This window comes from Brienomyrus brachyistius, chromosome 2 (assembly GCF_023856365.1).
Source record: "Brienomyrus brachyistius isolate T26 chromosome 2, BBRACH_0.4, whole genome shotgun sequence".
In the NCBI taxonomy this organism is placed as follows: domain Eukaryota; kingdom Metazoa; phylum Chordata; class Actinopteri; order Osteoglossiformes; family Mormyridae; genus Brienomyrus; species Brienomyrus brachyistius.
In genome coordinates this window covers 7909263-7931644 of record NC_064534.1, presented here as the reverse complement: position 1 = coordinate 7931644, position 22382 = coordinate 7909263, and the positions used below count along the sequence as shown (strand labels likewise).

Sequence of the window (22382 nt, the reverse complement as noted above, 5' to 3'; positions counted from 1 at the left end):
AGTAAGTCCTATCCCCCGTGGCCGGACAGCTTGTTTAATTAAGATAGGAGGTAAAGTTGTAGTTAATTCAACTGTTCAGGGTCAATTTACCACACACCTGTCATTATCCATCTGTCCACAATTTACCGTATGGGAAAAAATATCAGTTAAAAGATTTCATACTGATTACATTGTTTAATTTAACTGACGTATTTACATTTTGAAAAAATATTTCTCTATAAAAATAAGCAAGCTGTTTATTTAAAACTGACGACAGTACCGAAATCAGACGTTAAGTGTCCTCCTAGCCTGATGGTGGCGCGCTTCCAACGAGTCCGTTAACTTCAGACTTCACTCTGCGCTCTGGAAACTTCGCTGGTAGTTTAGTTAGGTCCGAGAGTTGCAGAATACCCAACGTCCTCGAGTTGAATGCCGAGATAAAGCACAAGTTTTCGGTGTCTAACGTACGAATAGACCTACCACATAAGCAGCTAAGGTTTGCCGGAGTGACTATACGGGCGCCGGGTGCAGGTTTGTTTGTGACGGAAGTCGCCCTTTTTAAATGGGAGGCGGCAAATACAGGAGGCGAAGCGGATCGGTAACTGCCAGCTGAGTGTTTGGGAGCCGCCGTTAAGGTTAGAGTCCCAGGGGGACCCCGGAGCCGGAGGACCACAGGTGTACCGTATGCAGACGGCAGCCTGACCGCCGACTGACCCATGGCCTCGAAATGCGATCAGCTGCTCGTCGTGGTGTCTGTCCTCCAGGGTAACTCACCGGACCGTCTGTCCTGCTGTCAAAACTTTTCTGTCACCCCAGGACTCTTCCACTGTCACATTGCGGATTTTCCCATATATTACATATTTACTGAAACGATTAAAATGTTCATGTATTCCACTGGTTAGCTGTAAACATGTAAACCCTCATCATAGTCAATATGCTTGACACTAAGGCACATTAAGTCATTAAATGATTAATACTTCAATCATCACTTTTGTAAGGGCTCGCGGATGTATTTACAATTTGCTGAGCGGACGTAAAGTAGCGACCCTGTTTGTCAGCGAGTTTATCTACATTTCCAGCATTAGCAGCTTAATCACCATGGTAACCGCTGCAACCTCCGCTCCATTTTAAGCGTCCTGCGGTAACGAATACCCTCCGTTTAATATTCATAAAGGCAGTAGCACAAACAAAATTGCAATGCAAATAAGCTGCTGCCTGGTCACGGGCATAATCTTAATCAATATTTTATGTGTCAAGTTGTTTTAGTTTGTGTGTGATTTAGTCTGGTTAGTCGTAATGTAAAGTCAGACGTGAGAGTATTGAGGTTCTGTGTCTGCTGCTCTGACGGGAATAAAGCATTTAAATAAAAAGCCTTTGTAACAGTAAGACTTGAAACTATCAGTTGTACATCAGTTGACTATATGCGGTTATTGCTATATCTTTCTGGTAGTTACTTGTAGTGCAAATATTTAAGATTAAGTAAGGGGATTTTGGTACTGTCTGACAAAAGGCTAGTATTAAAGATTAATATATTTTAGTAGCGATAACGGGTTTGTTTTCTCGTATGTTTTAAATTCTCACAAAAAAATAATAACAGCAGGCAGGGTCACCGTAAAGTGAAGAAAAGGGCCCCGGGTGACTGCCGCCCTAAACTATTCGGAGCATAATCCTATTGATCTGGGTTGGAGGCCCAGTATGACATGCTTCCATGGGGCCTAAAATCTGTAGCGGCACCCCTGGCAACAGATTACAGTACAGCCTTCGTGTCCCACTGGCTCAGCACGTGACCCCGTCTCCTACAGGCCGCCAGTTCCCAAAGAGCGCGCGCCAAGTCCTGGTGGTGCAGGCAAAGTTCGACGGCGAGCAGCTGGCCACCGACCCCGTGGAGCACAGAGAGCAGCCCCAGTTCTGCACTGAGCTGGCCTGGGAGCTGGACCGCAAAACCCTGCACCAGCACAGGTGACGAGCCCTAACACCGTAGGCTTCATGGGTGTCCGTTGCTGTAGGCGGGTGGCCCTCTCGTGTTGCTCTTCTGCCCTTTATTGTTTCCAGTAGACAGCAGGTGGCGCTATTGTGGGTCTGGTCTTATGAATCGGTTCTTTTAGGTCTGGCAGCTCTGTAGTGCTTCTGGAAATGCCTATGTTGTATCAGCAGCTTGGCAGGTCAGTCTTTAAGACACTTAATCAATTGCCACACCTTCATGCTGCCCCTACCAAGAGGGAAATGCAACCCCTGCCCCAATCAACAATATACTGCAGTAACTCAGTAGCTACCCAGATTATTTTCTTTGTAAAAGCGTCTCTCACTGTAAAAAATGTCTGTGTCTGTAGGGAGCCTTGGTACAATGGACAGGGCAAAATCCGCAGGGAAGTAAACAGGCTGTGTTCTGGAAAACTGGACTTCATTTGCTGATCATACATTTTTAATTCTTTAGTGCAATGTTTGGTTTTCTATATTATGTAGCAGTTATAAAGTTTAAGCTAATAAGTAATGTGATGAATAAATAATGTGATATGGCCTGGTTTGTGTGGATGTCACTCTTAAGAACTTTTAATTGTACAGACCAGAGGAGGGTGATCCTATCCCTATTGGACAGAAGTTTGTTACCGGTGACCTCTTCATTGATTTTTGCATTGATTGAGCCATAATTGATTTTAATCAAGGTAACGTGTTAAATTATATGTTAAGCTGCTTCGCTGGGTTGATGAAAACATTTAAAAAGTAGGTGTGAATTATGCCATTTTTATTATACTAAATAATTAGTGATTATGCTAAAAATAATGTCATTTCCATTTCAAATTGATCAGGGTTTCTTTAGATATTTCTAAGAATCAAGTGATGTGGGGAATATTAAGACTGATGTTTTTATTGTTCTAATACAGATAGTTGCAGATATTCATCAGCTAGCATAAATTTGGTATGACAGGACAGCAGAATGGTATCGGAAATATGTCGAATATGGTACCTTATTGGGATATTAACATATATATATATATATATTAAACCATCAGTATACCATAACCCTCCTACCTCCTCATTCATAAGCTGGAATTCGCCCCATGTGCTCAGCAGGGGGGGCTTTAGGCTCCTCCCACTGACTGCTGTGCTCCATCCCAGGCTTCAGCGCACCCCCATCAAGCTGCAGTGCTTCGCCGTGGACACAGCGACGTCCGCGTGGGAGCCGCTGGGATACGTCGTCCTCGACCTACGATCCGCCCGGGAGACCACCCAGGCAAACGTGCGTGTCGAGGGCGTGAGGCCTGTGACAGCCTGCTCCGCACCCCGGGCCTGAACGGTCCAGGAGTTTCCCTCTGAGTGTTCAGAACTTATAAATAGTTCACTGGTCTCCCATGATACTCAGTTTATTCTTTGGGCTAAAATGATGAACTCCATGCTGTTAGGTTCTTTTTAGTGCTGAAAATGGCTGCAAGGTGGTTCAGCTGAAGGCTGTTTGTGTTTTGAAGGCCTGCTCTTGTTTTGAAGGCCTGCTCTTGTTTTGAAGGCCTGCTCTTGTTTGTCTTTAATGCTCCTCAGGCCCCTAAGTGGTATCCCTTACTCAGCACGAAGTACTCCAAGCTGAAGCCAGCCCTCCTACTCAGCCTCACCCTGGAGACTGACACCAAACATACGCCTGAGCGCTTCAAGGCTAAAGAAGCCCCTCCCAGGCAAGGTGGGTCTGAGGGTCCTCCTCCGGGGGCGTCTGCGGTGGTGGGACATGTGAAATGTCAGAAATTCCAAACTGGAACGCCCCCTGAAGTCGGAATTCAGACTCGGAAAGTCAGAGGACCCTCTGCAGCTCCTATCTCACAATTCAAGTTGGCTGTGCCCTTTATCAACAGAAGTGAAAGCTGTAGTCATATACTGGCTTTAGCACTTGCGTCTTATTTGTGTCTCATTAAATCAGTCGTACACACAGTACTGTCCAACCTATAACTGGGATCATGACACTACAGTGTTTGTATGTGCAGAATTCCACATAATGTATTGTTTTCCACTGATATTGTTAACAATGAACCGGGCTTGAACTGGGCTCTGCATCAGAAAGCAGGATTTCTTGCTTAGACTAACAACTTGTCGGATTTATGGAAGTCTGGGCTAAATGTAAATGAAGGAAGATAAAGGCCATTTAACCTGGGGTGCCATAAATCCAACAAGTTATCTGGCTCTGCGAGAACTCCTGCTGGTTGAAACAGGTCCCTGGTATTGCTAAATGGCTTTCCGGCTTGTTGTACTGGAACGCGGTTAACTTGAGTGTGACGTCATTCCCAGTTCTGACTTCCAACCTCCGAGGTAAATGGAACGCAGTAGTAGGCAGGGCTGAGCCCCATGTGGCGTGGGGGGGGGGGGGGGGGGGCGTTTTTCTAAAATGGAGCACAAGGCCGTTTGTTTATAAAGCCCTTGGGCTCTGTGACTGTGCAGCCATGTCTAACTCCTCACTTCCCATCTGCCAGGTCTCTCAGGTTTGGGTAACCTGACCTTTACCAGTTGTCCCAAAGGGCATAATAGTCTTTTTGAATAGAAGAATCTTCACACAGCATCTCTGTCTCGCTCACCTTTGGTATTTATTCACGCTACGACCGACACCAGGGTCCCCTCCGCGGTCTGGCCCGGCACCAGGCAAGCTGGAGCCGGTTCTGAAGGAGGACGAGGGCTATCATCAGATCGGACCTGCCGACGGCAGTGGGGACCACTTTGTCCTGTCCGTCACCGTGGCCTTCGCCACCAGGCTGGAGCAGGTGACCAGGGGTGGCAGCTGAAGTTTGACGCGTTCCCCTCTGCCCAGGGGCCGTGTTTAAACGCTTCCCTGTTTGTCTGAGAGCAGCTCGTTTCCAGCACGATCAAGCTGTCCCAGGAAGCCTCCCACTACTTCTTCTACTACACCCTGCTGGGCAACGACATCACCAGCGAGCCCTTTCTCGACCTGCTGAGCCCGAGCTTCGAGCCGGAGCGGGCCTCCGTCCGCGTGCGCAGCAGCGTGCCCGTCCTGCGGGCGTACCTGGAGCAGCAGCGCAGCCTGCAGGTGAGGTCGGATTGTGTCGCTCGCAGATGTGTTACATTTACGTTACAAATTACATTTATTTAGTGGATGCCTTTGTTCAAAATGACACAAAACTGGGTCAGACTGTGTCCATGAAGCAATTGGGATTAAGGTCCTTGCTCAGGGGCCCAATGGTGACATAACTTTGCCAGTCATGGGATTTGAACCCACAACCTGATGATGGTCACAGATCCACCTGTGCTGTGGGACCTGCTCCCTGGGCAGCGCGGAGGTCCCTCTCACTGGGCTGCTGAAGTCCGACGTGGACTTAGACAGGCAGCCCGCTACCATAGAGGGGGCCTTCATGCTGCTGCCCCCCAACAGAGCCAAGCAGCACCTGCCTCCCACGGCCCCGGACATGCAGCCCACCGTCGGGGTGTCCGTTACGGTGTGGAAGGAGGGCGTCGACATGCAGGTACATGCCTGTCTTTGTTTGCTACTAGTGTTGACTGTACTGGCTGTGTACTGGCTGTGTACTGGCTGTGTACTGGCTGTGTACTGGCTGTGTACTGGCTGTGTACTGGCTGTGTACTGGCTGTGTCCTGCTTCATCGAGTGTCTCCGCTGTCTACTTCTCCCTGCAGTTAGCAGGTCCCAGGAACGTAGAGCCACATGCTGTTGTGAAAGGGGGGCCAGAGTCACTGCGCCCCCCTAACCCTCTTGCTGAACAGCAGTTCCTCAGTCCAGCCTTTCCCCCAAGGAGATCGCCTGTGCTAGGTCGTGTCTCCCCCGCCCCTGGCCCGTCCCCCCCCCAGACTGAGAGTGAGGCCGAAAGCCTATTAGAGGACTCGGCCCCAGCGTTACAACCAGGTACTGGCATGTTTCCATGGTGATACGCGGCCCGTTTCCGATGGCCGGATTCTCTGGACCTCCGCCAGTAGTCAGGTGCCGAGTCCTGGTTTTATTCTGTGTTTATGCTCAGTCTCCAGTCAGCCAGACGGCCCAGGCCCCTCAGCCAGCGTCTCGGCACCCAAGATCAGCATCCCGTCCTCAGCCCATCACTACTGCTTCTCCATTGACCTGCGGAGCATTCGGGACTTGAATGTGGGCTTTCAGGTCAACTGTGTCCTAAGGTACAGGGTCTTCCTGCATGGGTTGCATGTGGGCAGTGGTGGCTTGATGGTTAGGGAAGCGCACTTGTAATTGAAAGATTGCAGGTTCGAATCCCCGACCAGCAAGGCACCACTGAGGTACCCTGAGCAAGGTACTGCCCCCAAGCACTGCTCCCCGGGCGCTGAATTAACTGCCCCCTGCCATGTCACGATGTCACATAGGGGTTAAATGCAGAGGGCGCGTTTTCATTGTTGTGCTTGTCACATTGTGGTCAAATTCCAAATTCTAATGGGGGGCAGTGTTACTGCATAGGGTCTAGGCTCTCCCCAGGAATTGTCTAAGGGAATGCTTATCACCGGCTAACAGTGAGACGAATCATCTGTAAAATGAGAAAGCGCTGGGTCTTATACCACAGCTTTACCTTATCACAGTCTGGTACGGAACATGAGCTGACCCACGTGTGGACAGCATCTTGTCCTCCTGATGTTTAGTCAAAGCCCCCCCTCCCCTCCTTCCCCCACAAGATATACCTACCAGTTCTTTGGAAGTGCAGCCCCTATCATGACCAACCCCCCCATGGAGATCCAGAAGAACATGGAGGTGTTCCTTCCCAAGTCCTACTGTGCCTTCGACTTTGCTGCGTTGCCTCTGCAGCTTCAGGAGACCTTTCTCAGGTGGGTGTTGGTTCAGAGTCCCAGCTCTCATGTACTGTATCTCTGCTATCTGGGGGGGGGGTGAGCCCAGTGATGTGTGAGGACATACACACTTAAAACTGAAACACTTGCTTACACCAGAGCTGGGTTATTGTATAGACATTTTTTTTTTACTTTCTGGATTATTGCTTTTCACTCTGAGTGTTAAAATGAAAAGGAGTTTTTTTTCATTACAGGGTGTAACAATTTTAGTAAATGGCATTTTCCAGTGAAGGACTTCAGATGTTTCGAGTGAGATGCTGTTCTCCTTTTGGGTATCTGTGTCTACAGCCGTGGAAAAAACATTGAGACCACTCTATATTTTTAAAGATCTACATATTTAAATCCTGGTTTAATCATGGTTCTGCTGGCAGAAGGCTACTCTGAGTAACAGGTTGCTTCCAGGTTCAAAATTTCTAAGACATCTGTTCATAAACAAAAGGTGAAGCAGGAGACAATGGAAATGACAAGAAAGCAGCCAGGAGAAGGATGGAAGCGGCTTCCTAACGCCAGAGATGACCGTTAACTTTTCCGATGGTTTCTCATGAATCGTAGGATGATATCAAGTGACCTTCAAAAGGAATGGAAAACATTAAGTGCAGGTGTGAAGTTCACTGCTAGGGCAGAAGCAGGATTAAAGTCACATAAAGCAAAGAAGAAGCCCTTCGTTAATGAGACAGAGAAGAACTAGGCTGCAGTTTGCAAAAAAAATTGCATTATTCACAGACGCATATAAGGTTTTTAAAATATAAAATTGTATTGTGGTCTCTTAATTTTGTCCACGGCTGTATTCATACCAATAATGCACAGCATCTGGGTCACGTCTCTCTCCTGCGGCAGGGTGCCTCTGGTGGTGGAGGTGTGGCACAGGGACCCAAAAACTCAGGATGTGCTCCTGGGCACAGCCAGTGTCCAGCTGTCCCACCTGCTCTCGGCGGAGAAAACCCGCTTCGTGGGCCAGTCTGGCCAGCAGCACTGGAGGCAGACCTTCTCTCAGAGGATCCCCGTCGTAAGAGCCAGAGGGTACGGGTACGGACCTGCCATCAGATGGGTGCTGCTGGGTTAGAGGCGTCTTATCAGCTAACATGAGGTTCTGGGAGAGACTGACAGTGAGCTCAGGCTCAGGAGGGCCATGACAGCCGGTGTTGCTAAATGTGTGTGTCGGTTTTTTACTTCCCTCCAGGCGCAGTGATAAGGTAGCTGAGCTGAACTATGTCACCACCCTGGAGGACCTGGGTTTGGTCAAAGTCCAAGACGTCATCGTGTCGGAGTCCTCACAGGTACAGCAGGCTCCGGGTGCTTCTGGAGTGTTGAGAAATTGGCAGTGGAGATAACAGGATAGCCACTGAGTCATGTATGTCGAGCATACAGGCAGGTAGGAAAGTTAAGGAAGGTATTGTCAGTGGGTATTGGGCCATGATGACCCTCTGACAGTTTAATCGCGTTGGGGTTCATGTTTGCCGACTGCTTTGAAGGCTGTGACTCCTCCATTCCGGTCCTTGAGGAGTTGGTTGGTGTTTTGTTGAAACGCACCCTCAGGTCTTTCTCAAGAAGTCAGTCAATTTCATCTGAGAAGCTTCAAGAAACTCCTTCAGTTGTTTGCACGGATACATCTGGTGACTGTTGTTCATGGCGTACCTCGTGCCCTGAGAAACTGGGGCATTCTGGACGGTCCCTGTCCCATCGGGGTTGAAATGCGATCCTTCCTGATGGCTCTGTGTGTGTTGGCATTTGCTTTGCCGTCTGAGCGGCTCTGTGACCTGGCAGGGCAGAAGAACGGCCCACCGCACATGCCCGAGCCAACAGAGGCCTCGGTGCGCTTGGCTTTCTTTGGCATGCGCCGTACCGCGTAGTTCTCGGCCTGTGGAGAGCAGGGTGACTCATTTAACCACACGCTCAGCAGACCAGTCTACCCACAAAAGGGCGCAATCAGGGGGCTTGAGCACAAGCGGCTCAGCCTTACTCTCTCTCTCTGCCTTGTATTGATGTTTCCTGTCAAGTTGTTCATCGTTTTCCTTTCATCTCAAACCGATACATAAGAAGCCAAAGTAGAGGAGCACATTGGCCCATGGTTGTGTGCGTGAAGATGTCTTTCCTTCAGGGTTCCTTGCCAACACTGAAGCTCCCGCTGAGTAACCGTCTCTGTCACTGAATCGTCTTCTAGAGAAAATAATGGGTTGCTAGGGTCAGCCTTGTCTTGCGGAATGTCAGAATCCTAAATGTTTAACTGACAGGAGCCATACCTGTGAAACGATGCATTTCTCCACGTCTTGCTGAAAGTCCCTAGCAAGTGATAGTGTCCTCTGTTCTGTTGGCATGTTTGGCGGACAGAGTGCGAATCGTGGGATGAAGCAGGAGGTCCCCCCGAAACCACCCCCAGATTCTGCGGGTGCCCCCACTGAGCCACGGGAGACCCTGGAGTACAAGGCAGCCATGGAGCTGGAGGCATGGAAGGAGATGCAAGAGGACTTGTTTGATAACCAGGTGACCTCATCTGTGAATGGGAGTTAGCAGCTGCCTAGGGGTTGTGTTCCAGAGACGCGTGTTCTGCTCGCAGTCGCCCCAGTCTGCTGCTTGTGTTGGTCAGCTCCACTGTGTCATTGTCATAAGGTTGGATGTAGCATTTTATGTTTCTGCAGTAATCACAGAACTCTGTAATGGGGATCGCCATGGAAACAGCAACTTGTGATCACAGGCTGGGAACTATTACTAAGTAGGCTGTGTCCAGTGTGGTGTTCAGTTTATTCCCTAAACATTACTTTTCTGAAGTGCATATCTCCTAATGGGTCATGACTCCAACCCGGTCTAAGGCCCCTTTTGGGTCGTGACCCCAACCTGGCCTTTTCCTCTCCACCCAGGCCGCAAGCATTGCAGCAGGCACTCTAATGGCCTCTTGTGGAGTGACCTGATAATTGGCGTGTGCCTCTCTGCTCTTTGGTGTCAGTCACGTGTGCAGGGCTGTGGCATGTGTCTCCTTCAGTATTGTGTATCGTCACATATGTTTCTGTGCAGCTGAAGCAGAAGGAGCTGAAGCACATGCGGGGGTTGGCGGAAGAGTGGAAGAGGCGAGACAGGGAGAGAGAGGCGCTGGTGAAAAAGAAGGTAGCCCAGTCACATGACTTAACGGTCACCATGGCAGCCTGGTTGAGTAAAGCTCTTCAGCCAGCAGTGTTATGACCGGCTAATTACCTTCTCGGTCTTGGGCCACTGAAAACGCATCCGATTTGGTAAGTGCTGGGTCGTTTACACGTGTGGGGCTGTCTGACAGGAGATGGAATACAATCTTCTGGAGGAGCAGCTTCAGAAAACCCTGGCTGACCTGGAGAAGAGGGAGAAGCAGCTGGCGCATGGGGAGATGGAGGTGCGTGACCCTGGGGCTGCCTGGGGGTGTGGCTCTGGGGGGGGTTAAAAGGCAGAGGTCATGTGACCACTGAAGAACAAAGATGAGTTCTGTGTGATCGTGCGTCACTGACGAGGCTGGCAGGTTTGCTTTAATAGCTTGACTTTGGGGCAGTGAAAGTAGCCATGTTTGATCAGCTGAGTCCCCCATCCTCTCTGTCTGTAAATCATTCATGGGGAAAAATATTTATATATATATATAATATTTGCTCTCTGGGCCACACATGCAGCCTGTGGTATGAGCCAGTCATGAAGCGCACAGCATGAGCGAATGGCACATTCCTCCCCACAGACGCAGCGGCTGCAGCGGGAGATGCGGGCGGAGCATGAGTTCAGCATGCGCGAGCTGCAGGACGGCGGCCGCAGGCTGCGCGAGGACTGCCACCACCAGGTGGAGCTGGAGAGGTCGAAGGTCAGGCTGCTGGAGGAGGAGCGCTCCCGGCTGCAAGCTCGGGTGGGTGGCGAACGCCGAGGTCGGCGTGACGCTGTAGGGCGACAGAGCCGCAGGAATACCGCGAGAGGTCGCAGTATTTAATGGATACGAGGAGAAACAAAGGGAGAGCCGTTTAACAGAAGTATGAAAATAGCTGCGGTCTGCCGTGCGGCCCCTGCGCACACGGGCTCCTCGCTTTCCCAGAAACGCCTGGGCCAGCTTTAGCAAATCAAACAAAGTGGCTTTCTGACGTGTCGAGAGGCTGTCGTCGGGATGGGCGCAGCCGAGCTGGGAGCGGCGCTCTGTCTCTCATCTGCCCGTGTCGGGATCTTGTAAACACGCCCTGAATCCCCCCACCTCTCCACGGCCCCCTTAGCTCACATCTGCTCTCCGTCAGCCGGGGGCTGAGCAGGTCCCCCCCCAGCTATGGAGTGAGTCTCCATTCTCATTCTGACTTGCAGCTAGCTGGCACCTTGCCTTATTTTGTATGTGTATTCTTGGTCCTAATATAATGGGCTTGTCCTTTATTTACAGTTCAGATGAATTCATTTATACTCATCCCTTTAGTCCCTTAAGTGCAGGACCTGGAGCCCATCCCAGACAGTACAGGGTAGCAGGCAGGGCGCATCCTGGATGGGGTTCTAGGCCATCACTCTTACAGTGTGCGAGACAGCCGGTCGCTGTGCTCACAAGGCCAGTGACAGTGGTAACCAGCCACCCTGAAAGCATGCGTGCAGTGAATAAGCAGTTATGGAAGATGGATGAGTGGGTGGTGCTCCTCACTGTGAGGGTCTAGGGAGAACGTTCCAGATTCCACACACTGACGCAGGCAGCCGGTGACCACGCCCACGCGCCAGGGGTCATGGTGCTGCCCACTGGGCAAAAGGGACGGTTCTGTTGCCCTACAGCCACAGCTTTCCTCCTCCTTCAGTTTGGCTCACAGGTCTTCTTCCTTACAAAGTACCTGAACTTTAAATGACAAGGCTGAACATTGATCCGGACGCCGGATGTTCGGTACTATATGGACGTTTACTTACACCAACGATTTGGTAGATTCGTTGTGCACCTGAAATATTAATAATGTTTATCACTTCTGTGATTTACCAAAACAGTCGCGCGTGGCATGCTCTTCTCTTCTCTTCTCTTCTCTTCTCTTCTCTTCTCTTCTCTTCTCTTCTCTTCTCTTCTCTTCTCTTCTCTTCTCTTCTCTTCTCTTCTCTTCTCTTGCCTTGCCATCCCATCCCATCCCATCCCATCCAGTCCCATCCCAATCCAATCCAATTCAGTTTTATTTGTATAGCGCATTTTCACAACACTACATTGTCTCAAAGTGCTTTACATTAACCCTGCCCTGTAATAAATAGAAGCATATGCTATATTTATGTAGATTATTAACTTCTGCGTGTCACAGTACGTCTCTCATTATTATTTTAGACGTACTAATTATTGTCTTACCAAATTGTGGGCGTAAGTAAATGTCATAGAGTACCAGAAAGTCAACATCCGTACAAATGTTTACAGCCATCATCTACAACCCTGGTGATTATTGCACATGCGGCACATAACCGCGATTATATTGATGTGATATCGTGCTGTTCTAACTGGAAGTGATACTGGACTGCAGCCATTTGGGAATAACCTTCCAGGCTGGCCGCTGACCCTCGATGGCTTGTCGATCGGCGTCCTGTCTCTACGCCAACGGTTTGGCAGTGCTGCTCTCCTCACTGTCAATGTCTCGCCTTCTGTAGGTCCAGGAGGCAGAGAACAAGTACAAGCAGCTTGATAAGGAGTTCCAGCTCTATCGGGAACAGCAGAACACGAGGCCCGAGATCCGGCTGCAGTCCGAGATGAACCTGCTCAGCCTGGAGAAGGTCAGCCCTTCCTTCCGGGAACCACGCCAGCCGAATGCTAACCCTGATTAGCCCATGTAACCTGGCAACCCTAAGTAGTGACCACTAACTGGAACAGGGTGATTAGGTCTAAACCAAATGGGCGTCCAGAGTTTGCCAGCAGAACCGTTTTGAAGGCTGCATCTGGTCTCAGTATGGCTACAGAATCATAACCGTGTAAAGCAGTACCGTGGATTTAGTGTCTTCAAGAATTTTCCTCTGGGATCAATAACGTTTATCTTGGTTACCTTGTGACGATATCACCAAACTCAGTGATGCTGTTTTTATTTCAGATAGTTAATGACATGGACACTGAAAATGCTGGATACAGTATACATCCAGTATAGTGTGGGCCACAGTGGTCTACCCTCCATCCCCTGCTTCCTCGGCCTTCACCCCGGCTGGGGGGGGGGGGGGGGGGGGGGGGGGGGGGGGGGCACTCGGGGTGGCTGGGCCCACTTGTCCTCTGTATGGGCATTCTGTCAGTGTAGCTCTCTCACAGGTCTCTCCCAGTCCTCAGCTGTGAATGTTTTTAATCCCGATTGTTAGTAACTCCACATTTGCAGAATTAAATGTTGTAGCAAGGCCTGCCGGAGAGAGGAAGTGTGTGTTTGACAGGATCCAGTGAAAAAAGGTCTTTAGCTGTTGTGCAGAAACCGTACTGCTCTTGACACAAGGTGTCTGGGTTCTTAAAATAGGGAAATGATTGACTTGGAGTGGACTGGTACCGTCTGGGCCGGTCTTCCTGCTGGAAACCCTCCTCCTGACTATAAATACTCTCTCCCATGGGGGCTTGGTCCCATGTCCAGCTTAGTAAGAAGCTCATATTTTAAGACAAGAAAATGTTCTTCTGCCATAATATTTGCCTAACATGCCACAGGTGATTGAAACCATATATTTCTCGTAATGGATGAGGCATCTTTGATCCAGACACTTGAGTGTGTATATATAATCTTTCAGTGGATGTTTGTAATGAGCTAATGTTGTGTGCTCTGTTTAAGGCGGAACTTGAAAGGAAGCTGGAATCCACCACGAAGTCCAAGCTGCACTACAAGCAACAGTGGGGGCGCGCCTTAAAAGAGCTCGCCCGCTTTAAACAGGTATGACGTATGGTTTGGAAGCTGTTCGCTACATGAGACGGTTGGAGGTTGAAACCAGTGACTTTTTTTTTTTCTTTCGTAAAATGAGTTTTTCTTAAAAACCAGTTGCTTCAAGGTTTCCTTTATGCTGGATATGGAATTCTCTGCCCCCATCTCCTTAATTTGTCGCGCTCTTAGAACATGAGACTGCACTTCGCAGCCTGTATGTGAATCGCCTTCCATAGCTGTGATGTTATATCGGCTTGTTTGTCTTGTCACGGGACCCAAGGGCTGGGTCACTTCGTTAATTAAAGTTAATTAAACAAGGCAGACGTGCAAAAACCTCTGCTTCTCTGTGGTCCCAGCCTTTTTAAACATGAAAGCCAGTGAGACATGTAGCTTATCGTGCTGTCTTCATAACTGTTATAGACGAGAGCCAGCTGGAAGGTGGAGCCCTCTGTTTTCAAAGTGTAAGTGCCAGATACACAGTGGGGGGACCAGTGATTTATGTTCTGTAGGGTTCATAACTTCATTGGAAATGAGGGTATAAATCATGTTTGTAACGTATGAAGTTTTAACCATTTAGGCGTCTTGGTCGTCTCAGCGTGAGCTCGGGGGAGTCGTCTGTCTAGCTGATGCTGAGGTTGTCAGATGTCCCTCAACGCCTTCTGTTCTTGTGACAAATTTCATCTGCTTAATCGATGGCTGTGTCACCCAGTATCTGATTTCAGCTGCTCGTCCCGTGAATGTTCTTGATTCAAGGATAAAATCAATGTTGACCATCTTGGACTTTTGATGGACGGGACGGGACGCACCCAGAGTCCGTGTTGATGTCCTCTCTCGACCTCAGCTACATTCTTGCCCCGTTATCTCCTGACTCCCTGTGTCTGACTTGCGATTCGTTATCCGACTGGGGCCCCGGTGCTGCTCGTTCTCAGTGGGGCGCCTTGGCTGACAGGCGGGTGCAGACGGCCAATCGCAGGGTCCTCCCCTGCCTCGCTATGCCGCGGCGTGCGCCACAGCCGCTCACTGGCTTTTCCCGACCCTTTTGCTTATCGCCAAGGCAACCCCAATAACAGAACAGGTACTGCACTTGACGAGCACACAGGAGATGGGTGCGAAAAAAGTCATAAGGACTTATCGGCACCGTGACCGATGACGGAAGCGTGTCGTGGGTGTCGGGACACGGGGCCTCCCTGGTGTGAATTTTTAAAGATTCCCTCGAGTCCGCCTCCGTCACCCGGAGAGTGGCCCCAGCCTATGTAAACGCCACTTCTGTGATCGGCTCGCAGCCACGAGTCTCGAACCCCCCATAAAAGTTGCTAAGCTCATCTGGGAGAGATGGAGGGAAATCCGGAAGAGCAACTGGTGTCTTTGTAATCCGGAGATGCCTGCAGTCTTTCCCGCATGTGCCGTGGCTCCTGTAATCACACTGCTGTCTCCTGGCAGCATTCCGAAGGGTGAACCTGGATTCCTTGTAGCAATCTCTGTCATCCAGTGACACGTTTATTTACGGCTCCTGGGTGGGATAGCTGGGCAGGTAGGACTTGCACGGGTGCAGATTCACTTCGGCAGAGGTGGACTGATCAGTTGAACCCAGGCAGACCTGTTTGCACTGGGGTGCCTTGGTTCTGGCGTCTAGTGCTGTTCTTTCCTTACAAAGGGCAGCGTGTGATTCAGTTTCTCCTTGTAGGCAGTGAACTTAAGCACATACGAGTGTTAGAATTCGCAGAAGTGTGGATGTGGGACAGGATGGCGATGGCTCCTTGGTGCAGCATGTCCTTGTAGCTATAGCCGGGACTCCAGTGGGATGTTAGCAGTGAGAAGCAGTGAGGAGGGGTCTCTCAGGAGATGGAGCACTGGACTCTCAGAAATCCATTTCTCTGGTGCTCCAGAAATGGATAAATAAGAAGCATGCATCATGTGGTTTGAGAGAGGGCATGGTGCTGTATGGCTCTGCCCGGTGTCTTTGGGCCCAGCCAGCTCTCTCTCATATTCCTGCAAGTCCTGTTGCCAGCCCATGTGACAGCAAAGAGTGGGAGGCTGGGATCGGGAGACTCCAGCCCGGCTTTATCTTCCCCTTCCTGTCTGGCTCCGCCTATGGTCACCGTCATACCGTGGTCTGTCCTGAATGGTATCTCCTGGTAAATCGGACAGTTTATAAGCATCCAGAGCATTATGCCTAATGTCTGCCAAACGTAAACCAAATGCAGCACCCTTCATGTAGGAAGTCGGTAGTCCCGCGGTATCTGACAGTAGTCCCGCGGATCACGTTCCTGATGTGAGGTGCTCTCTGTGCCAGACTTCAGAGTTTAATACTGGCTCAGAAGCAGGCAGTTAATGGGATCCAGGGAAGTGAGATTTCAGGCCGAGCCCCACAAGCGAGCCAGGCAGCTCATTCCTGTGGCTCCTCCATGTCAGAGGGAACAGGAGACGGCGATGATTCGGCTAAAGAGGCAGGAGCAGGAGCTGGAGCAGATGAGGCTCCGTTACCTGGCGGCCGAGGAGAAGGAGGCCGTGAAGACGGACAAGCAGCAGCTGGAGGACATAAAGAATGAGCTGAATAGGTATGGGCCATCGGGGGAGGGGCGTGGTGTTTGCTGGGGGGAGGGGCGTGGTGTTTGCTGGGGGGAGGGGCGTGGTGTTTGCTGGGGGGAGGGGCGTGGTGTTTGCTGGGGGAGGGGCGTGGTGTTTGCTGGGGGGAGGGGCGTGGTGTTTGCTGGGGGGAGGGGCGTGGTGTTTGCTGGGGGAGGGGCGTGGTGTTTGCTGGGGGGAGGGGTGTGGTGTTTGCTGGGGGGAGGGGCGTGGTGTTTGCTGGGGGAGGGGCGTGGTGTTTGCTGGGGGGAGGGATGTTTGGTGGGGGGGTGCTGTATTTGCGGTGGGGCGATGGGGTGGGATGTTTGGTTGGAAATCTAGGGGGGTACACTGTATTTGATGGGGGAACTGATTTGGGGGGGTTCACTTTGGTGGGGGGATCTGGGGCGGCACTGTTTGGTGGGGGGAGGGACGCACACCATTTGGGAGGGGTCTGGGGGAGGACAAAGCATTTGGTAGGCTGGACAGCGCAAGGGTGTGTGGCCTTCATAGGCTTGTCACAACATATGATGATAAGCAGCTGTGAGCCACACACCATTTTGAAAGTTGGGCTTCACACTGATTGTGCGTGATGAATGCCGGTGCGATTTTCCTGTGAGTGTGATCTGCACGGGTTCGAAAGCAGCCCCGCTGGCCTCACCCCCCACGCTTGGTGACCCTCCTTCACCCGTTCAGGTTAAAGCAGCAGGAGGGCAGGCGGAGCCCCAGACACGTGGAGCTGGAGCAGATGGCGGCGGCCAGCGACGGCGTGGACGAGCACCTGAGCCGGCTCCTGGAGGAGAGGGACACGCTCCTACGCACAGGCGTGTACACGCACGAGGACCGCATCATCGCCGAGCTCACCCGGCAGATCCAGGAGGCCATGAGCCTGCGGGGGGGACGCTGACAGAGGACACACGTCACCTTCTGAGTCATTTACACGTGTGGCCTCGGCAGTGTCCTTACCTGCTTTGAAGGCCACGGACTTGCTCATGTTACATGTGTACTTACGACCACCAGATGGCGCCCTTACTCTGTGAAAAGTTTTCTGTTTGTTTCTGTATTAAAACTGTCTGTCCTTTAGTTTGTATCCATTTTTGTACCTAATAAATTATTTTGTGACAAATTTTTTGTTGTAATTTTTCCTGGTGACTGAACTCTATGAATCTTTTCTAATCACATTTATCCTGTAGTCTTTTTTTAGTTCACTTGTCTCCTTTTGTAGACGATGGCTGTTGCAAGTTGCCTTCCCGTTGACTCCCTCCGCAGTGCGTTTGTGTCAGCCTGCCGACTCAGGGTTTGGACCGAGTCCATGAGGACATCCGAGTGCAACAGGGAAATGAGTCCCACCCAGAGGTCAGCCCCCGTCACTCCTGTGTGCCACCCCTCCCTGAAGGCTAAATGAAATCAAGCCGTTTGGATGAGAACACTAGACCCCTACAGTGGGCAGGGATTAGGACCAGGAAAGCAAGTCCCTGGGCAGAGATACTAGCATGTCTCTGACTGCCATTCACAGTGGGGAAAGCCTAGATTCCCAAGCAGCCTGGGGGAGGGGGTTGGGCTGCGGGGTGTCATCTCTGACCCGCATAACAAGCAAATCCACTTACAACAGCGTCCTGTAGAATCATGACATCATTCCTGTAATGTAGCCATTGCACTGGTGCTGAGCTTATTTTCGGGGATGTGGAGTACATGTTTAGCACGTGAGAGAGTGTCAGCGGGCAGTGAAAACGCAAAGGTGGGAAATGCCTTTACAGCATGAAGGGGACAGCTTCAGACATCGGGGGGGAATCAGCTGTCTGGGTCCACTAAGTGAATCAAGTCCCATGAATGGCTCGGTTTGTGTGGCCTGGTAACAGTGCTGACGTCCTGCCATCCCATCATTAACAGGCGAGCAGCTGAGCAGTTTCAGATAGCCAGCGACGTTTATCCACTGAAGAGGAGCGGCCAACGTGGGCACCCCCAGTGCTTAGGACAGCCCGTCAGCGGCAGCTTGCGCAGCTGATATGAGACGTTATCAGCGTGTCTGTGAAGTCACTCCTACCGGGCCGAGTGATTCATGCCTGTCTGAGGTGCGATAACCGCCTCAAACAGCCGTGTCCATCTTCGCTTACATACCCACCTCTGCTCTGCTCACACTCACACACTGACCTCCGTTAGTCTGACACGCTCATGACACTAGGATGGATTGACCTCTTTGAGTGTGATACACTCCACTTAAGCATAACTTTACCTTCCTAAGGGTTAACCAAGCCTCTGGGTTAATTCTATGGACTACTGCGGCCCCACAACGGCACAACAAAGTAATTATGCTCAGAAAAAGGGCTTCGAAGTTTTCCGACTGTCCACCCTTATGTGTAGCAGGTTGGTAAATGATAGTGGTTTCTTCAAAATTGAGCGCAGTTGAGCTATGAAGTCTTGTCATGAGATTAAAAAGCCTCAAGGTGGTGATATTGCTGGGCAATTGCCAACCAGGTGAGACAAAGGGCAACTACAACAATTTGTGTCTGGATGATCGCAAAAAGTTGCCCACTCTGAAATTTGACATTGCCCTGTACTATCACCCTAAGATACCCGATTTTAATCATTACTCAATTTTGATAAGGTATGCAGTTGCTGTGTTTTGTGTCTTATAGCAGATTGGATGATGCATTCATCTGTATGGGTTTATCTGCACTGTGCTACTGCTCAGAGATGTGCCGGGGGGGGGGGGGGGGGGTCTGGCTGGCTGTGATTGGTTGTGAAGCTCATTTGCTCTGTGACAGACCCCAGCAATCTTTAGAGTTGTGCGTGTCTGGCCGCCCAATGTCATCGCCCTAGTGCCTCAGAACCCAAATGAAAAACACACTGTGGGAGAGAGATTATTGTTTGCGAAAAGGTACATTTCTCCAGTTAATAAAGCAGGGCTGCGGTCTTTCAAGGCTCCAGCAGAATCTGCGCTTGTCAGAGTCTCTCCCAGCCGGTATGTTTCCAATTAGGCCCATCTGAAGGAGTTAGGAAAAACCCCTGTTTGGATGCTAATTGCTTTTGAAAGTCTGACCCCCCATTTGCTCAATATTTTCCTCAGCAGAAAATTCCAGGAAAAACAAAGCGGCAGAAAACCTTTAGGCTGGGGGGGGCCACTTTCGCATGTGTGTTTGCAGAAGAATCGTTTTCATGCGATCGTTCCTCATGTCTCCAGGCGAAACTGCATATCGCACGTCCAGCTTCCCATGGAAAAGCATGGTGATTGATGTCCAAAATTTTAACTGTATTTGTTTTAGAAATTTGTAAAAGGCCCCCTGGGAATAATTTGCTTAAATCACTCAGAAGGACGGCGATTCTGTTTTTATTATCCCAAAATCCCAGTCGCTCGCTGAGCCCTTGACAAAAGGTGGTAAATATTTTACTCTTGGAGTTCAAGGTGATGATGTTAGTGTTCAAAAGCACCGCCGGGGTGGAATGTTCATTGTCAGCCTGAGGTGGACTTACCTCCGAGTGACGGAAAGCAAAATAAATACCGATGATGAGATTCGACCCTGGGGAACTGTGAGGAACAGTGACATTTCAGTAACTCACCATCACACACCTAGCCACAAACTGACTGGCCTTGTGAAAAAAAATCTAACATATGTGGTTTTAAGGTAAGTTTTGCAGCTTTTAGGAAATATTCATAAGTGAAAATATTTAGCCACTAAAATCCCAAATTTTCATTAAATAGGTCAGAATTCAATTAAAGGTTATTTTATTTTTCACTCGCGTGATTTTAGCAAGGCTGATGCATACAGGTGACCACCGTGAGAGTAAGTAACCTTGTGTGTGTCTCTTCTACAGCTACACATGTAATGTTTTAATTATCTTGTATGTACGACGGACAAAAGCATTCATGCATTACTTTGTGGAATCCATATTTAGTACGCTAGACGAAACACATGAGAAACAAATTCCTCATATAAAAGCCAAACAAAACAATATTACGGTATTATAGGGCCATACAAGTATTTACATTTTATTTTGATTTATCTGATGGGCACCAGGGAGATGTGTAATATGAGCATGTTACCGTGATTTTCCATGGCTTGGGGAGATGGCCACCCCACAATCCCGTCAAGCCAGTCTTGATAAAAAAGGACATGAACGCCTTGCTTAGGAGACCATAGATAAAATCACGGAGAAATAAGAGGGCAGGCCTTCGTGTGTTTTTGGGAAGCCTGTCACTGTTCCGCAGAGTGTGTGCGGAGTGGGCAGCGCGCTGTGTGATCTTCGGGTCATACCCAGAATCTGAGATCTGTAAACATGGGTGTGGTGGGGGCCCTGCAGTCAAACCGCACCTCCCCCCGAAGGTGAATTATTTAAAACATTCAAATGGGTGCAGAGAATATCCGTAATGCAATGGTGCTCTGATCGGAATCTTTGGGTGCAACATCGTTTGTGAAAGTAACACTCGCCCGTGTCGCTCCTCTGTGTGGGTTCTGACCCCTTCTTGTCCTGTTTTGCACATATGACGTCGGTACCACTTCAGTGTTCAGTATGTACAAAAGGCATTGTTTAATAGCCCTACATTTTCAAAAGTAATTGTACACTTTATTATGACCTCAGATTTAGTGAATTGGAGAAATATTGATGTTTACATTTTTTGTATTTCTCTGATGTCTACAGTAGCATGTTACATGCATTTTGGAAATGCATCTATATACATTTATGTTTAAAACAAAAGATTTTACTCTGTGGGGAATATAAACGATATACACAGACATTACTTGTAAACATACTGTAATGCTCCAATTTGTACAGAGACATTGAACAAGATGTTTTTTTCAATCGTGTTCCTGGGTGTTTTTCGGCCCACAGCTGTGGTTACCACAGCCTTCTGCCACCACGTGCCACTATGCTAATCCAGTCCGTTAGCATAACACAAACACGTAAGGTAATACTCACCTTAACCAAGACCCTAATAATCTTTATGTCTGACTGTTGGCATTTTAACCACTGATATTCAAAGGTAAATTTTTCATTACTATTTAAGTTTAATATTCCTTCTAAGGGTGTGTTTTTACAATCACAAATCATAGTATTTCTTCCAGTTTGTCCCAGCGTAATGGCTGGTGGATTTAATAAAGATTCATGGGCAGAGGACCTGCAAATATTCTGGCCAAATCCTTTCACGTACAATAAAAAGCCAACTCTTGCTGATTTTTATTGCGCTGTCACTGTCCTCCACGTTTTTGCCATGTAAGTGCATGACGGCAGTGATGTCAGACGATCCCAAAGACCAGATTATAGCAGAGCCTTGCTTTGATTACCTAGTCAGAAACACAGGCAACATTTTCACATAAACGAATAATGCTCTTAAAAATGAATTTACTATTGGAAACAGACCGACTTTATTTCCCATGGAATAATGGTTCAGCTTTTCGGGCCAGTTTTTATTTATTTCTTTTTATTTTTTTTAAAAAGCAACATGTTGAAATCATGCAAATGAGTCAAAGTTCTTTGGGTCTTTGGGTTTAACACACAAGTCATAACCGGAGTTATTTTCCTCGTACAGCAAAGGTGAAGAAATCACACTTAACACGTTCAGTTCTTCCGAGTAAAACGGCTTCGCATGAGCAGGACATCTGAGCAGACAGTCTTTGAAGGAGAGGTATGGTCCCAAACCAGACACGCCGTACAGACTCTGGGCGCATGTTCCCAATGCGGACGTCTGAGAAAAAGCGTTTGACTGAGCGAAACATCCCAGTGGGTTCTGATTGACCTGTGTGAGCTGCCATATTCATCGTATGTACATTCTAGATTGCGTGAAATTGCAATATAACTTACAATTCTGTGTAAAAAAAAAGGAAAAGAAAAACAGTCACAATAACAACATTAAATGGTACTAAATCATGTACGGCTGCCCTGAATACATGGTTATTTAATGCTGTAACTGACCGTCTTCCTTTTCCAGACCAAACATCTAGAACGTTCCATCCTGTCCCATTTTACTACATCAGTAATGTTTGTTCATACAGATTTATGGACTCATAATATACTTTACAAGAAATTATTTTCATTTGTACTTAAATAGACTCCTTCGTTACATTTCAAAGCACTAGACTGAAACTGACGTTTTATTAAATTAGTTTGGATTGTTTGAAAGTGCACAAAACATGGTATGAGAGCAATGGACGATAAATATTATTTTCACTTTTTACACTTTATATTGAGAGTGGCCTTTTATTGGCCTCTTATTTCCTTTGGGGATGGGGGGGGCGGGGGTGGGGGTGGG

General features: G+C 49.0%; 1 protein-coding gene across 1 annotated transcript; it reads left to right on the top strand.

Annotated features, from left to right (window-relative positions):
• Positions 1-323: 323 nt before the first annotated feature.
• On the top strand, positions 324-17262 carry LOC125723949 (centrosomal protein of 120 kDa). The gene is made up of 20 exons (XM_049000730.1): positions 324-744; positions 1782-1938; positions 3097-3217; positions 3514-3649; positions 4567-4715; positions 4802-4999; positions 5208-5432; positions 5601-5826; positions 5939-6089; positions 6594-6743; positions 7602-7784; positions 7945-8041; positions 9093-9245; positions 9774-9863; positions 10030-10122; positions 10453-10614; positions 12342-12464; positions 13484-13582; positions 15983-16128; positions 16832-17262. Exons 1-20 carry the CDS (start codon positions 696-698, stop codon positions 17040-17042), a joined length of 2919 nt encoding a protein of 972 aa, XP_048856687.1. The 5' UTR covers positions 324-695; the 3' UTR covers positions 17043-17262.
• Positions 17263-22382: the final 5120 nt, after the last annotated feature.

Bases quoted from the DNA above. Each gene is read 5' to 3' on its own strand.
- LOC125723949 (XM_049000730.1), top strand. From the start codon at position 696: ATGGCCTCGAAATGCGATCAGCTGCTCGTCGTGGTGTCTGTCCTCCAG. The intron at 4,716-4,801 runs GTGACCAGGGGT...GTCTGAGAGCAG, and splicing joins TCGCCACCAGGCTGGAGCAG to CTCGTTTCCAGCACGATCAA. The intron at 12,465-13,483 runs GTCAGCCCTTCC...GCTCTGTTTAAG, and splicing joins ACCTGCTCAGCCTGGAGAAG to GCGGAACTTGAAAGGAAGCT.